General features: G+C 45.1%; 1 protein-coding gene across 1 annotated transcript in view; it reads right to left on the reverse strand.

Annotated features, from left to right (window-relative positions):
- The window catches only part of fbn1 (fibrillin 1), a 68,298-nt gene extending 52,394 nt beyond the window's left edge, over positions 1-15,904 (reverse strand). Inside the window, exons 1-12 of the mRNA XM_030793300.1 lie at positions 15,665-15,904; positions 15,107-15,392; positions 13,885-13,967; positions 13,131-13,229; positions 12,384-12,479; positions 11,988-12,083; positions 7,261-7,458; positions 5,459-5,584; positions 2,690-2,815; positions 1,156-1,308; positions 869-1,048; positions 382-531 (exon numbers count right to left, since the gene is read on the reverse strand). Coding sequence (XP_030649160.1) covers positions 382-531; positions 869-1,048; positions 1,156-1,308; positions 2,690-2,815; positions 5,459-5,584; positions 7,261-7,458; positions 11,988-12,083; positions 12,384-12,479; positions 13,131-13,229; positions 13,885-13,967; positions 15,107-15,273 — 1,474 coding nt within the window. The 5' untranslated portion in view covers positions 15,274-15,392; positions 15,665-15,904. The remainder of the gene's footprint in view (positions 1-381; positions 532-868; positions 1,049-1,155; positions 1,309-2,689; positions 2,816-5,458; positions 5,585-7,260; positions 7,459-11,987; positions 12,084-12,383; positions 12,480-13,130; positions 13,230-13,884; positions 13,968-15,106; positions 15,393-15,664) is intronic.
- Between the last annotated feature and the right edge of the window lie 1,596 nt (positions 15,905-17,500).

A 17,500-nucleotide genomic window follows, 5' to 3' on the forward strand; every position in this document is an offset into this window, starting at 1 on the left:
CACAGCCCTACATGGAATGTTACTGACTGGTATTTCATTTGGTTCTAACCGGTTCGGGAACGATCATTTCAGGGTGGAGCGCAAAACGGGAAACGTTAAAATACAGATTCTGCTCAGTATTTTAACGTTTAACGGCGACACAAACCTGTGATCAGAGATTTAACGTTTAACGGCGACACAAACCTGTTATCAGAGATTTAAGCATCGGTTCATAGGACAACATGAACTCGTATGATCACTTCTGTTAAAGCAGTTTTCTGACTCTGCGAATTTGCAACCGACGGTTCAACAACATCACAATTATTTCATCATTCAATGTATTGTAACAGTTGTTCTGTTTATGTCCATCAACAAAGTAACCAAGGAACAAATCACACTCACCAATACATTCTCCACGGTTGTCCAGTTTGAAGCCCATGTTGCACTCACAGCGGTAGCTGCCCGGGGTGGGCACGCAGCGTCCATTCACACACAAATTGCGGAAAGCCTCGCACATGTTAGTGACAAAACTGATGTTCTGGGTCTGAATGACTGAACACAGGACAGAAAGATGAACACATTCTGTACAGTACAACACATGGCTCAATATCTGATCAGTGTCTCCCTGACGTACCATCCTTTAGTATCATTTGGCAATAGGGATTCCTCATACAAAATGAGATTTGAACAGAGTATTAATATGTGAATTCTGATGTCATCGTAACTAGAACAGGGCTAGGGTGAAAAGCAGTTAAATAAGTGCAGTTCCATAGACTCCTGCTCTGACGGAAAGCAATGCTACCACACCAGTGTTTTGTTTTGAGGAGGTGAATTTGCAGCTGCCCTTTGGAGAGAACACATGGCTGGAGAAAAACTGGTCAAAACATACTGGGTACTTCTGGAGGGCCAGGGAGTCCGGGAATAGGCGGTGGACCGGGAATTGGGGGTCGACCAGGAATAGGCGGTTGACCCGGAATTTGAGGTATACTGGGAATAGGGTAAGGACCAACTGGACCGGGGCCATCCGGACCCACGGGCTGCACACGCAGACAGAGTCTCTGGTACTCATCTGGGATGGGAATATCAGTGAGGAACAAGAGAGATGTGGAAATGAGCAAGAATTATTTTTGTAAAAGTCAGACGAGCGTGTCTCTCTTTGTGATTTTTACGACTCACCTGTTCCACGAATAGGGCACATCTCTGGAAGGCTGTGGGCAGACCAACAGCGCCCACTGTCACAGCAGCACTGAATCTTAGACATTGGCTGAGAGTTGAGATTGGAACAGCGACCATTGACAATGTTGGCATAGCAGTATCCAGTACGGACATCTAATAAAACACAGAGAAACATATTAATCACACAGCCTGCATTTCTCATCCGTCACTCACGAGTGTAAACAGACCACTGGGCTCCTCTCCTCTTTAAGCCTTTTTAATTCCAGTATTTCTTTACTTGAAACAAAAAAAATACTTTTCAGAAACAAAACAGAGACAACTGTGATCAATGATTAAAGAATAAAATCTGCTTTCCATGTGTTCAGGAGAAAGCAGGTGAAAAGCCTGTAAGAGTAAACATGTTCATTATGAAAGGTCCTAACAGCCAAGCGTAGGCCGACAGATTTGAGCACAGTCTCCAGGGTCTGTGAAGGGCGGGCACTCAGAGCCAGCATGGGAAACTGATACAAACTACTGTTTCAGAGTGGATAAGTTCATATCAGACGTTCCTTCTCTATAAACATCCTCTGGAGGAGGTGGCCAGTGACCGTCGGCTGAGGCATTCTGACCCAGATTCCTGTCTCCAGAGCGGAGGGGAGGCGCGGCCCCTTGGCCGGCCTGAGCCTGGGGATTTCTCATGGGCTTGTTTGGTTGGGATCTCTCAGCTGTCTGTCAGTGCTCCCTGGGATCAGGCAAGAGGACAAGCACGGAAAGAATCTTCCCAGTCAGCCATGCTCACTGGCCAAACTCATCTAAGACTGCAGAACACACAAGGGAAATCTCACAGACTCCCACAGCCAGTACTTCTGCAAGTATCCCATTCAAATGTGGGAGAGGCAGCGCTCTGCTCATGTCAGGGTGTGTTTCATTTATGAGTGGACAGAGAGGTGCTGTGTGTGTCCTCTTTGCTGTGAAAAGGCTGTGTGAGAGTCGCTGCAAAAAGACCCCTGTCAGCTAAAGCTTGTACATCCTGAACAGGGAGAACAGGAGACTGTCACATGTGAGTCTGCACCGCATGAAGCTGCTCCCGGTGTCTACTCCTGCTCACCGCTCAGCAAGAAAACAGATCATTGTTGTAGAATTACAAGCAACTGCCCAACAGCTGACCTAAATTCTGACGTTTGAGGTTTTGGAAAGGTTCTGACCGATGGCCCCAAGACAGCCTCGCAGCTCGATCACACACAGAGGACGGTTCAGCCTGAGATCCGGCGAGAGACACAGGACCCAGGACGCTCATTAACTAGACTTAACCGCTTCACCTCCACCTCACTAGCCCAGGGATTTCAGACTAAATGAGGAGGAGAAAAGTTCTCTTTTCCTACTGCCCTCCTGGATTAGCGAGAGACAGCTTTGGCATTCTACCTCCATGGACCACGCTGTCTGAACTGAAAACTATGAAACTAGCCACGGTTCGAGACAGGTTTATTAGCTTTTAGGGTTCAGGGGACATCCTGTTTTAGAGTGTTCATTAAAATCAAAGATCATACACCCTTACCTATGCATCGGGATCCATCGATGGCCGTGTCGTAACCCGGAGGACACCTACAGAAATAGCTGCCGATGGTGTTTGCACAGTCACCACCACTGCATAGACCAGGGATGTTAGCACATTCATCAATGTCTGCAGAAAGGAGACAAAGCCAAAGAGAAGACCCTAAAGATCTGCCACAAACTCCTCCGCCACCGTTTTTCCCCCTTTATGACTCAGCGCGTTGGCTTTTAATCCACGCTCTGCGACGAGAGGATATTGTTCAGATTCACTAAAATAAAATAACACCGAAAAGGAATTTTTCTCAAAAGATTAAAGAAAGATTTGCAGTGACACTTCAAACTGCTTCAGTTTTGCCTTAATGTGACTGTGAAAACATCTGAGGCCATTGTGGATTTTCTTTTACAAAGTCCAGAGTTTTTCAAAGAATTTGCTTATTATCTGTGGGCATAAGAGAGGGCATAATGTGGTCTGCAGATGATCACCACAAATACATCTTTAGTCATTTTAGTGAATGAAAACGTGCCCTGTGTTATGACTGGTCTGGAACACACACTCCTGTGTTCATAAGCCAAAATCCTCCACTGCTGTTAGAGCCAGAGGAATCCAATCCATACTGGTTTATGTGCTTTGAAGATACTGAGACAAACACTTCATCTGTCAATTCAACAGTCAACACTTACAATTATTGATTCTTAATGATTCTCAACATACACACGGTTGGAGGTGATTTCAAGAATGCAGTATAAAACATGTTAAAAAGCAGAATTTTTATTGAGGATCTCCATATGAGTTAACAGGTCTGTGTGTCAGATAGAGCTGATTTTCTGTCTTACTGAGGGAGAGGTTAAAGGGCGTGTTCTGCATCGTCACATGATCCTGTAGAGCACGAACAACAGCGCTGACCACAGAGCCAACCCTCCTTCCCCCTGTCTGACCACTGACGACCGCATCGCAGCGGTGGTCAGAGGTCTCTGTGGTTCAGGTCTGACGTCCTGAGAACAGAGGCTTTACGGGCCTTCAAACCTCCAAACTGCCCTGTGTGTGTATCAGGTCCTCACACTGCTGTCTGTGTTCTTACTAACACTCAGGTTACTCTGAGATCAGTGATGCGTGGCCTGCAGTCATAGAGTAGGTGCTGCTCACAGTAGTGTAAGGTCATAGAGTAGGTATTGCTCACAGTAGTGTAAGGCCATAGAGTAGGTACTGCTCACAGTAGTGTAAGGTCATAGAGTAGGTACTGCTCACAGTAGTGTAAGGTCATAGAGTAGGTGCTGCTCACAGTAGTGTAAGGTCATAGAGTAGGTGCTGCTCACAGTAGTGTAAGGTCATAGAGTAGGTGCTGCTCACAGTAGTGTAAGGTCATAGAGTAGGTACTGCTCACAGTAGTGTGAGGTCATAGAGTAGGTGCTGCTCACAGTAGTGTAAGGTCATAGAGTAGGTACTGCTCACAGTAGTGTGAGGTCATATAGTAGATGCTGCTCACAGTAGTGTAAGGTCATAGAGTAGGTGCTGCTCACAGTAGTGTAAGGTCACAGAGTAGGTGCTGCTCACAGTAGTGTAAGGTCATAGAGTAGGTGCTGGTCACAGTAGTGTGAGGTCATAGAGTAGGTACTGCTCACAGTAGTGTGAGGTCATAGAGTAGGTACTGCTCACAGTAGTGTAAGGTCATAGAGTAGGTGCTGCTCACAGTAGTGTGAGGTCATAGAGTAGGTACTGCTCACAGTAGTGTAAGGTCATAGAGTAGGTATTGCTCACAGTAGTGTGAGGTCATAGAGTAGGTGCTGCTCACAGTAGTGTAAGGTCATAGAGTAAGTGCTGCTCACAGTAGTGTAAGGTCATAGAGTAGGTGCTGCTCACAGTAGTGTGAGGTCATAGAGTAGGTGCTGCTCACAGTAGTGTAAGGTCATAGAGTAGGTGCTGCTCACAGTAGTGTGAGGTCATAGAGTAGGTGCTGCTCACAGTAGTGTAAGGTCATAGAGTAGGTGCTGCTCACAGTAGCGTAAGGTCATAGAGTAGGTGCTGCTCACAGTAGTGTAAGGTCATAGAGTAGGTATTGCTCACAGTAGTGTAAGGTCATAGAGTAGGTATTGCTCACAGTAGCGTAAGGTCATAGAGTAGGTGCTGCTCACAGTAGTGTAAGGTCATAGAGTAGGTGCTGCTCACAGTAGTGTGAGGTCATAGAGTAGGTGCTGCTCACAGTAGTGTAAGGTCATAGAGTAGGTGCTGCTCACAGTAGTGTAAGGTCATAGAGTAGGTACTGCTCACAGTAGTGTAAGGTCATAGAGTAGGTGCTGCTCACAGTAGTGTGAGGTCATAGAGTAGGTGCTGCTCACAGTAGTGTAAGTCTAGGCTGTGCGCCAACTCATCACAAGCCCTCTCAGATTAAGGGCATTACGCCAACTCTTACCCACTCACCTTCTGTTCACATTGCGCTGGAAAGCCCAGGGCAATTAAACCAAATGATTTCATAAAACAGGGAGTAGCTTTCAGTGTAATTAACTTTAATTTGAGACTTAAGCTGAAATTTAAACCAGCCTGCAGACGCAGCCCTCGGTTTTAACTGGAATAATTAACACACAGAGGGAGCACCTACTATACCCCACATCCTCCCCTCTCTCCATCAGGAAATGTCAAGGCAAGAGAGATCTTATAATCTTCAGTCTCAAAATGCAAATGAGAGAGTAACATGGTTCATAGCCCTGAGTTTATGGCTTTCTTTTTTTATCATGTATAAACTGTATATGTCCCTCTCTAATGACTGTAAACTCTTACCTTCACATTTCTGTGTGACTTCATTAAACTTGTGTCCAGCAGGGCATTTGCACTCAAAGGACCCCACGGTGTTTATACAGTTCCCTCCCTGACAGAGTCCAGGAATGGCCTGGCATTCGTCCACATCTGTCAAACAAAAACAAACGCTTAACAATGGCAACATCACAACCCATTCGTTTTCACCAAAAAGTAATCATCTGTAAGGGGACACTGTTTAATAAATGTGATGTGGCCAAAGTCTCAGAGAGCATGGATGAATCTTGGATAAACCTCAGGCAGCAGAACGTCAGTCACTCCAGAGCGAGGAGGAGAGCAGCACAGCTGACATCACCAAACTTCTCCTCTGATGCAGGGACCAGGGGGAACCTCCACACGGCCACAGTTTACAATTGGCCACATAACTTCAGCCAAAACTCAAGAATAGTCCAATAGGACAACAGCTAAGGAACATTCCTACTAGACAGGCTTGTCTCTAGACTCAGGGCTATGTGGCTAATGGAGGAATCTCACTCAGGGGAACACGCCTTACTAGGTAGCATTACACAGACAGAAGTAAGTCTGTGCAGAATAAAGTCAGAGGTTTTGTCCGAGAGCAATATGAGTGAAGTCGTATGATCTGCGTGGGTGTGCAACAGGGCCATGGTCTGTGTGGGAGAGTGGAGTCAGTATAGGAGTGTGGAGAACTCAGAGGAGCAATTCCTCAACCCAACACCTGCCACATACAGCGGAGAGGAGGTAAAATAACTAACGCAGACACAGGAATGCACCATACACACACACACACACACACACACACACACACACACATACTACTAAATCACAGAGAGCAGTGGAATACACACACAGTGAGAGAGAGAAACAGAGAGTTGTGAGAGAGAATAAAAAACAGTAGGGCGAGGGGAGTCGTGTGACTGATTTTGGGGACTGAGAAAGAGAGAGCAGAGTGAGAGGAAGGCAAGAGGATAAGAGAGTGAGGGGAGGAGACATGGAGAGAGGGAGAAGGAGCGCGTCGCCTCCCACAGACAGCCAGACGATAAAGGAACAGCTGGAGGAGTTAAGGCAGGCGAGCGCTAAAGCAGACATCGCTGGCCGGGCTCCTCTCCCACATCTGGAGCACCTTTGTACATCTCCACCCAGACATGGGCCATGCACCTCCTGAGCGGTGTGTCCGCTGAAAGCCAAGTCAAGACTGCAACACTGCCAATGGACAATGTGTACAGTGGTACCTTTGAATTTCAGCATCTCTAAAAGATTTACAACCCAATTAGCACTGTGTGTCTGAATGTCATAGGAGTGCAGATGCAGTTAAATGATCGACAAGACCACAGGAGCACGCTTTCCACCACTCCATAGCTCTCAACAGCCAAGGAGAGCCATTTACAGTGCCATTTACAGCAGTCTGTAGCCTGACACACTCAGTAAGAGCAGTTCCGGGCTCCACTCAGTGGTCAAGAGCTGCTCACAGGTCCGTAAGACAGACAGATCTGCTCTCCACGACGGCTGTCAGGACCGCAGGTGAGAGCTCCTGAGCTCTGCTGTCGTTTTGCTGTTGGAACATAGTGTTCTGACGGACGAGCGGGATGAGGAGAGAACTGGAGGGTAACTCATTCTGAGTGTGTACGTGGCCTTGACTGGACTGAACAGGAGCCTCCACATGGCACGGCCAGTGAAGCGTGAGGGCATGGTTCTGACAGTGCTCTCAGACTTTGTGGCTGGTGAAATTCCAGCGACGGGGGAACGAAAACCAATTTAACTCAATTATGGGTAATCCCCTGGACGTGGGCCGGCGGCACGGCGGGTACCTTGACAAGCTCCTGTCCGATGGTTTGGAATGAAACCACGGCGACAGGGGTGGGGTTGAGCTGGGCACATCTCACAGGGGTGCCCCCAGGCGCGGCCCACGGTGGCACAGCAGAGCGTCTTGGTGCAGACGATGCCAGTCAGCTGGCCCTGGCACATCTGGTTGCTGACGGAGGCAAAGCAGGGTCCAGTCCTGTAATCTGAAAAACACACAGTTAGCACAAGGTACCACAAACACTGCAGCCTGGTAGACAGAGTGAGTGTTGTCTCATTGAGGCTGAATCTGATCTGTGTGTTTTAGCCGAAACAGAAGGTTACGGTAGAGAAAAATAACAATAATACACACACACACACACACACATAAACACATCAGCATACACACACACACACACACACACACAGAGCCAGCCAGGCAGCCTGCGAGGGTCCAACGCATTCACAGACCGAGTGGGCCGGTGGGGTATTTAATGATCCAGTGAGCTAAAGGCCAGTCAAAAGCAGCCGTGTGATATAGATGCCTGATTTCAACACAAAAAACAAAGCGTCTCCTTGCCTAGAATGCCATTCAGATGAAGTATGGGCAGGAGATGAGGATCGGAGCAGGCTGAGTCTCATTGCTCCCAATTGTGTATGGCTGGAGTCCAAATGCAAAAATCATTCCCACATTTTTATAGCACACAACAGACAGCATGAGGAAAGAGAGGGAAACAGAGAGCCATGTTGTTCCAACAGGCATTTAACACAAATGAAACATTGTGTTTTTGTCATGTTGAGAACGGCCCTTGCAGGGAAGGAGACGCTTCACTCTCCCATAACTGGGTCACGTTCCCTCATCCACTGTCTGCTTTCACGGCTCTGAAACAGGGGGCTAAGGCAGCCACACATTTGCCTAAAAAGTTAAAAAAGTTCGTCGGTGAATGACATTGCATTTTCACGCCACTTTTCACAAAGGCTACAGGCTCCAAGAGAAACAGACAGCCTCTATAAATGCACCAAATGCGATGTAATCTTTCATAACACAAATTCAGAACAGCATGAGTTTAAGTTAATATGGAAGGGTTTGAACGTTGGCTAAATCCTGGAGTGGTTTGTATCTGAAGTGTGAGTGAGAGAACTAAGAAGGCACTGAGCAGGAACTGTGATGTCACTCCAAAATTCATCCCCTTTCTCCCAGCCCAGCTGTGGGATACTCTCAATGTTTCCCAACATCTGGGATCAATCCAGTCTGCAAACAGCTCCGCCGCTTTCACGGCACTGGGTCACAGCAGACCCCAACCAAGCAAAAGAGGAGAACAAACACAGGCACAACTCTGCTATCCCCTCTCACAGCCTTTCAGAAAATACAGACCATTAATACAAGCAGGAACCGTATGTTCCTGAGGGGGAACACAAATCATTAATACCTCAAGAGAACACTGAACTCTTGTTTATATTAATGGCATACCTATTAAAACCACATTTTCTCCTTTTGATTTTTATTAAAAAGGTGTGATAGGCTTGTCACATGTTCTAATTAGAAATGCAACCATGTAAAAAATATTGTTATTTCACTTCCTGTGTGTTTCACACAACAGATTTGGTGTGAAAAAGAAGTGTGCTCACTGAATCAGTTCGCTTCCTTTCCTGGACAGAGTCCAAAAACTGTGTTTATACCAAAATGCCATTAACTTCTTTCAAAGCCCTCCATGGTGCCTAAGCACGGTACTGACTGGCCGTCCCTGTCACACCTTCGAACGAATGCAAACTTGGTGACCCCCGACATTAGCAACCATCACAGGACAACACAAATCTGGGTGGGACAGTCTACTGAGAGATGAGTAATCCATCAGCATGCTGGCTATGATATGCCAATATAACACATGGAGTATTGTAGCAGTGAGCTGACCCAGACCATGATGGACTAACAGTCAAAATCATCAGAGTCGCCCCAACAACAACCACCCTGCTCTCCCCCCTCTAAAAGACTCAAAAACATGCTGCCCCTACAGACCCCTGACCCTGCTCATTCAGAGGCTCTCCCTGCGTGTCATACGTCGCCCAAAGCATTTAAATAAAATTCATTTCTTGCAGCTTTTCATCTTTTACAGACATTTCCAGACGTCTCCACACACGAAGCATTGTGCAGTGTTAGCATTGTGGATCTGGTTAGCCTCAGATTCCAGCAGAAATCAAATCTTACCGCTGGGTAGAACCGTAGGACCCTTTTGCAATGAGCACGCAGGACTATAAATGCAAACTGTTCACCTGGCCACCAGAACCAGGAAAACATTATAGCAATTTAAAGACTATGACACACCTCATCCTTAAAACAGTATGAATTTCAGGAGGCAAATGATTGACAGCCTTTTTGTGCCCGTGTGACATATCTTATCCTCAGTGCTCCTACAGCAGAATCCCAGCAGAGAGAAAACAGCTTTAAACAGCTTTAAGGACAGTGCACAAACACAATGCTTTTCCCCCTTAAGGATGGAAGACAACCAAGCACAGTACAGCCAAAAACCTCTGACAAGGTCTTACTCAACAAACAACCTATTCTGTTAAGGTCACCAGAAATATCCCATATCTCTTCACAAAAGCTTTAATTAAACGAGAACAATAAAAACATGGAAACAGACCTGTGTGGTATATTCCACAGACTTCATTAGTATTTGAAAGTGTTGATCTGTTTTGTCTTTGACTCTGATTCTCTTTCAGAACAACTTAATCTTGTGTTCCTGCAGCAGTGACTTTATTATTTAATCCTGTGCACTGATTACAAAAACATTTTCACCATATTAATAACATCAAACATGCAAGTGCATGCTATAACATTAAGTTACCAAAAACAATTCCATCTCTTTTTTGTCTGGATTTGGATACAGTCATAACTCATTCACATGGAACAACAATCTTGTTGGTCCTTCAGAGGTTTTAAATCTCCACCAACACCCCTGTGACTAAATGCCTCTAATTCAGCACATGCTCTTGGACGCATCAACACTCATAAACAAACTCTGATCCAACTCATAGTCCAGGAAATCAAATATGCTGACTTGAGAAAGCTGGTTAAACTGATCACTGAATCTGGCAAAAATTCCCTTTGAAACAATCTCAGAGTGTAATTGTAAATAACATGCAGTCTTTCAGATAGTGTGTGTGAGATGAACATGTCTTTCTCTTGGTGCTTTAAATGGGAATACTTTATTGGTATTGGCTTTCCCGGCTCAGGTCTGAATCACTGAGAGGAGCCTGGAGAAAATGCAGAGCAGACTTCCGCCTTACACCGCATATTCCAGTCACCGAACTCCAGCACATCTGCACCGAATACACTCACAGCACAGCCCCATGAATGGGAATGGATGATGGATCTTACAAAAACAAGATTAAAATGGATGGAAAAAACCTAAAATATGAGCGAACCGAATGTCTCTGTCAAACACAGTCCCAAATGAAGACCCTCTCTGGGGACAGATAGCCAAAAAAAACGTAGGCACAAACAACTCCACAACAGTAACACTGCACCTCCCTTTAAAAAGCAGCTCCCCAACAATAACACTGCACCTCCCTTTAAAAAGCAGCTCCCCAACAGTAACACTGCACCTCCCATTAAAAAGCAGCTCCCCAACAGTAACACTGCACCTCCCTTTAAAAAGCAGTTCTCCAACAGTAACCCTGCACCTCCCTTTAAAAAGCAGCTCCCCAACAGTAACACTGCACCTCCCTTTAAAAAGCAGTTCTCCAACAGTAACCCTGCACCTCCCTTTAAAAAGCAGCTCCCCAACAGTAACACTGCACCTCCCTTTAAAAAGCAGTTCTCCAACAGTAACCCTGCACCTCCCTTTAAAAAGTTTTTTCTTTCCCAGAAGTGTCATTTAAGACAAAGACCTCAGCTCAAAACTTCCCTCTCTCTGCCTTTGGGAAAATGGAAAAATAACTCGATACACATACTAAGCACTCGACATGTGAAGTATCATTTCTAATATTTTCTAAGATCGACCGACACCAGCACAAAAATGTCTGTTTTTATTCTGTCACTCTTCTACAGCTGTTCATATTTTATTAACCCTTTTGTTTTTGTGATGGAAAAAAGATGTGAGAAATCATAACGTTATAACATAATTCTGGTCATTTTGTAGTAGATGAAGAAAGAGTGTGTGGTCATTGTGAGGCACACACACACACACACACACACACACACAGAAACGGGCTTTACACACACACACACATACACACACACACAGAAATGCTTTACACACACACACACACACACACACACACACACACAGAAACGGGCTTTACACACACACACACACATACACACACACACACACACACACACACAGAAATGGGCTTTACACACGCACACACACACACACACACACACACATAAATGGGCTTTACACACACACACACACACACACACACACACACAGAATTGGGCTTTACACACACACACACACACAGAGAAATGGGCTTTACACACACATACACACACACACACGCGCGCAGAAAATGGGGTTTACACAGAGAGAGAGAAAGAGATTTACACACACACACACACACACAGAGAATTGGGGTTTACACACACACACAAACACACAGAAATTGGGTTTACACAGAGAGAGAGAGAGAGAGAGAGAGAGAGAGAGAGAGAGACAGGGTTTACACACAGAAAATGAACAATAAACAAGTCATTTGGTTCTGACGTTGCTGTCTGTCGTGCACCACGCGGTGCGACGCGCTGTCTCACCTCTCTCACACTGAGTTCCTGTGAAGCCATAAGTGCACATGCAGCGGTTTGGGGCCACACATTTCCCTCCGTTCAGACAGCCTGTCTCACACACAGCTGAGAGAGAGAGAGACAGAGAGAAACATATGAGGGTTAACAGGAGGAGCTGCCCCCTCTTTTATGCCCCCATCCCCATCCTGCCCAGGATCAATAATATTCTTTTGTTAGTGGGTCAGAGACAGCACATGAACCACAGGGTAAAAAAGTGAAGGGCTGACTGAGAAAAAGTGATTTCAAAGACGCCTCATCTCCTCAGGTCTACTGTAGAAATCACTAAAGGTCCCACTGCAGCAGTATTACACAGGCTCTGAGGACTAGACTGTAACGGTCACATGGAGTCATTGGGAGAGTCCTTACGCTGGCCGCAGTGGGCTCCCGTGTATCCTTTCTGACACAGACACTGGTCCTCCATGCACGTGCCTCCGTTCATGCAGCGGATGTTGCAGTGCTGAGCTGTGCGGTAAGAGCAGTGAGAGATAAGAGTTTACTTCCAACCCAGAAACACCACCATATATTCATTACATTCTTTTCCAACACTGCAGGCTGAGATTTATTGTGCAAAACCAGATTAGCACAGTGAGTAAAACTGCTCTTTGTGTTGGCTACACTGCGACATGGTGGACTTGTTGACTGTGGATCTTTTCCAGAGAACACACCCATTTCTGCTCACTGTATATGGAGCAGTTTGAGTTCAGAGCCTGTTTCAGCTGCACCGAGAGAAGAGACGGAAACACGCGTCTCATTGGAAGAAAAACGGTGAAATACTTTGTTTAAGGGAAGTAATGGAAAGTTTCGCCCACGTTTTGTGCGGCCAGTTGAGTTCTGCTAAACAAACAGTGTGAGGACAGAGCAAGAGAACGAGAAAAAAAGCAGCACAGACACACGGCAGGGAAATGACCCGAAACACAAGACTCATTTCAGTCAGAACAGGCTGTGCCAAATGGACAGTCACAGCCACAGGATGACTGACACTTTCGCTCTGTTACTGTACTTCACTTTTTCCCTCCACTATCAAGCTTTTAATGAGAAGAAAACCTGACACACACATTAGACATGAGAAGAAGGGTGCTTTTAAGAAGGGGGAGCGTTTAAAACTGAAGAGACCTGATTTGGAGCCGCAGGATGGCGAGATCTGGCCGTTAGGACACGTGCACATGTTAGGTCTGGAGCAGAACCCGTCCCCACACGAACTGCGGCAAATGGCTGCAAATCACAGACATTCAGTTACATGTTAGAATAAGAGAAGGACTGATGAATACTCTTGACTGCAGGTTAAGCTCTACAGCTGTACAGGGCCTGGGTGTGTTTCGAGTAGCCTGTCTGTTCAGAGAGGGAAACAAGACTGAGTGAAATACATTGGCAAGGCATCCCTCCGTCCAATCACACGGCGCACGGAGCAAAACCTCACTTCCTTACTCTCTGCTGCTTAAGGATATCATTACCCTCGCTGAAGAGAAGGGCAAACAGCCAAATGGCAATCACAGAAAACAAAGCCAACGACATCCTTCCTAAACCACACCACAGGGAAGGAGAACAGCGTTCACCCCCCCCCCCATGCCCCCCACCCCCCAGGGAAGGGACAACAATGCTGTTGAGTAGGCCCCAAACAAAGTCAAAGTCACCATGTCCACACCACAGGGCTACTGTGGGAATCTGGCCAAAGATCTTACTGGAGTTAAAAGATTCCATGTTCAACCCAAATCACGTGTGCAGCTAGGTGCTTTCAAACTGCACAACGCGATGTCATACATAATGCCCACTAACTCACCCAAACTGCCGTCTGTCTGGTGGGAAAGAGGTAGAGCTTTGTATTTCATTTTGCAGGGGATCTAGTGTGAATGTCGTGTTTGACACTTACGGACGATACACTGGTTTCCTCCTGTCAGCGTCTTCCATCCCGGGCAGCAGTACGAGTTAAAACGGGATCCACACACATTTGGTCTGGGGGTGGAGGTTAAAAAAAAAAAAAAAAAAAAAAAAAAAATCGGTCTGTGCATCATAACTTTTTTTCATTATTATGGATATAAACACACCGTCATACAGCATCTCTCAGAAAGCTATTGAAACTGAGTAGAAAATAAGTAGAGCATAAGGAATGAAACTGAATGGAGACTAGTTAAGATGCCAGCTGTCCAGTGTCAGTCAGAGGGAGAGACACTGCAGAACCTGATGGTTAAGGACAAACCCCTTCATCTTTGTTGGATTCTAATGAACTAGACAGCTGACTGCTCTGGGAAGAGCTGAACTTTCACGTCTGAACAAGGCTTTTTTTTTTTCACCTGTTATACTCTTGAATAGATTTTAAGAACGATGCCTCTGAGAGGAATTCACAAATTTATTCAGGTTCCTATGATTCCACATTTGTTTAACATATTATGATGAATATGATGAACTATGGAGTCTTGTCACTAAGGTACAGCTAAAAATAATATGGTGCGAATTTTGTAGCACATTATATACCGAAAACCTTCATTTGTGAATCACTTTTCTCAGTATTTCTGTTCTGAAATAACGGCTTTTGTGACAGTGAAAAATGTGAATTACACATTACACTTAGCGTCTTTGTGCAACAAACATCACCAAAGTTACTAAAAGAAACAGCACCCACTAGCGGCCACTGTACCAAAACTTTGCAGAAAACTAAGTCATGGTACTACGTTTAGAGAACGTAAGCGCAAAGATAAACTATTGGAGGTTTGGTCACAAATAAATCCTGACGGAAAATATTCATGTATCCTGTTTAGAAACAATATAACGGGTTTGGTCTCACAGAACTGGTGTCACTGGCTTTTATTCTTGTAGAAGGTTCAGAAGTGGGCGTGTAATTACAGCGCCGCTGCGAGAATTGAGAATGTATTAAGTTCAAACTGCAGCCTTAAGAGAGGACTGATCGGACAGACAGAAATAAAACCCCTCCCATACAAAGAGGATAGATTCGCTTCAGCCACAGAGCGAGGTTTTTTTTAGTTTTTTTTTTTATAGAGGAACCATCGCAGTCACATTAAATGACAGAGCGCTAGGAGCAAACAATACGTTTATCAATATTTGATTGTAATTTGATGGCCTGTACAGTTAGTTACCCCTTGAGCACATCTTGACCTCCTCCTCTCCGCTTGGACCTGCTCGCTCTCTGCTCCGCAGGTTTGGTAGTCTTGCTGTCTCCCACAGTACTGTCTGCAGCTACGACAGACAGCGACAAGACCGCTGCAAGTCCTATGGCAAACTTCAGCAGTCGTCTCTGCCTCATACTGCCTCAGTTTTCTTCTCTGGATTTCACTGCTCCACTTTTTTAAAACTTTAAAGCGGCGAACGAGTTTGCTGGTTTTATCTAGATCTCTTACGGTCGATTTTTATCCAGGATAGGATCTGTAGGGAAAGTAACGTAAACTGTTTACAGAAATGCACTAATGATTAAAAGCAGATGAAGTAATGAAGTAACACTGAAACGCACTCAGAAATAACGGTGGCTACCAAAGCTATAGTTTAGATTCTTCTTCTTTTTTTTAAGGGCTAAAAGCCTTTGAATCACTGCACAAATGAACATGAAAATGATATTTAAGTATGGAAATATTACATGTTTTTAAAAACGACTTCTATTAGTAATAAACAAATGATGAAGAAACAAACTGTTACAATACCTTGTCTCCACTAGGAGATTATGCCTTCCAACTCTCCCGTGCAAAACAATAATTTAAAACGGTACTGTGTTCTGACAAATGTTTAAAAGAGAGAAAACAAGAAACCTCGGGTCCCACAGGAGAGCACGTTATCGATTACACACTAATCATGTTTTACCGTTATGTCGATCCCCAACATTACCGAGCATAAAAGTGATGGTTTATGCCCGATAGTGCGGATGGTAATCAAAGCGCTTCAGGCATTCCGGAGGATGATGAGTACTGTTGCTTTCTGTCAGACCTTCTCACCCTCCTCTGCTTTACTCACGACCATCCCCAGCCCTCCTCTGCATTCTAAAAAACTTTTCTCTGCTCTCGCGATACAGAAATTCCTGTGCAAATTAAGTGTGGTGGCTCAAGCGACTAAAATCAGCCTTTTTCCCGACAGACGCTTTCTGACAGAAACTTCAGCAAAGTCGACGTTTCATGTCGAAATATTCATGTCACACCATGTCACATGTTTAGAAGATTGGGGTTAGCATAACAGTGGAGAAAAACGACATGTGAATTTATACCGAGTTCATAATCCCATAAACAAAGGGAGATTGAAATAGAGAACATGTTTCTGGGATGCCAACTGACATTGTGGGGCTGATTACAGAGTAATCTGAGAAGACTTATGGATTTGAATTTCATTCTTAACTGTGCTGTTGTCTGTTATATATTCATTGGCCAAATGATGAAAGTTATTGCCCTTTTGTAAGCCCAGTTTAGGCTGTCCTGTGGTCTTCTGCTGGAAACGGTTCCTGCAGCATTTCTTAGCTCTGCTGCTCTAACCTCATTTTTGGGAGACAGCATCATCGTCCGTGCTCCTCACAGGTCACGTTCTGCCTGTCTGCTTTCGTTCTGGCGCTCTCTCACAGAACCGTGAGTCATGTCATGAAAGCAGTGTGGCGTACTGAACAATACACAATGCTCTCTCCCCTGCCTCCCCTGCAATCTGAGGCTGGACTTGAGAGAATTCAAGTCAGAAAATTTATTACTTTTCCCCTCCAATGTTCCACAATAAGGAACCTATTTCAAATCCTTTGGAAACTCGGGTTGGTGCATATTGGAGAAATGAATCACAAAACTTTTTATCCTTTGTTTAGGTGAAATGAATTATTGTAACAAACATCTCAGAGGAATCACAGGGGGCTAAGGGTGAAATAAAAAGGACTGCTGATCTGGAACCGCTGAAACCTTCGCATACCGTCCCAGCCAAATCTAATCAAATGGTCTCGGTATTCATACCAAGGCAATTAAGGTGAAATGCCTCATAAAGAACAATGCCTTACATAGAAGGAGCAGACAGCAGAGAAATGAACAGAGTTTTGGAACATGCGAATGATTTGTTTTATGGGCCACACCCAGGTCTTGCTGGAATGATGAGTGACTGGGAGAGCGGAGTTGTTCCACTCAGCCGCCTGGCCTTGGTGCTAAGCTGAGACAGGAACGCCAAGTGCCTCTCTGGATGAAAGGACCAGCTGCTGATCATTCTGGATAAAGGGAAGAGCTGCTGATCACTCTGAGTCTTGGGATTGTCGTGTCCGTCCAGGACAAATAGTGGAGAGGTACCCCTCTCTAAGTCTTGGTTCAGTCTCTTAGATCATCACACAGTGATTTCACTGCTTATTCCTTAAGAATCCGACTAAACATTTCTCCAGTCAATGCTCAGTGGCCATTTAATTAATACTCTGCTGATCATCTTAAGTGATAGAAATACTTTTCATTTTCCTTTCTCTTCTTTCAAATTTTATTTATTTTTAAGTAAGGAAACGTGACAGTGTGCACCGGCTAATCACTGTTTTTCCCATC

The sequence above is a fragment of the Chanos chanos genome, chromosome 2, assembly GCF_902362185.1.
Source record: "Chanos chanos chromosome 2, fChaCha1.1, whole genome shotgun sequence".
NCBI classification, from domain to species: domain Eukaryota; kingdom Metazoa; phylum Chordata; class Actinopteri; order Gonorynchiformes; family Chanidae; genus Chanos; species Chanos chanos.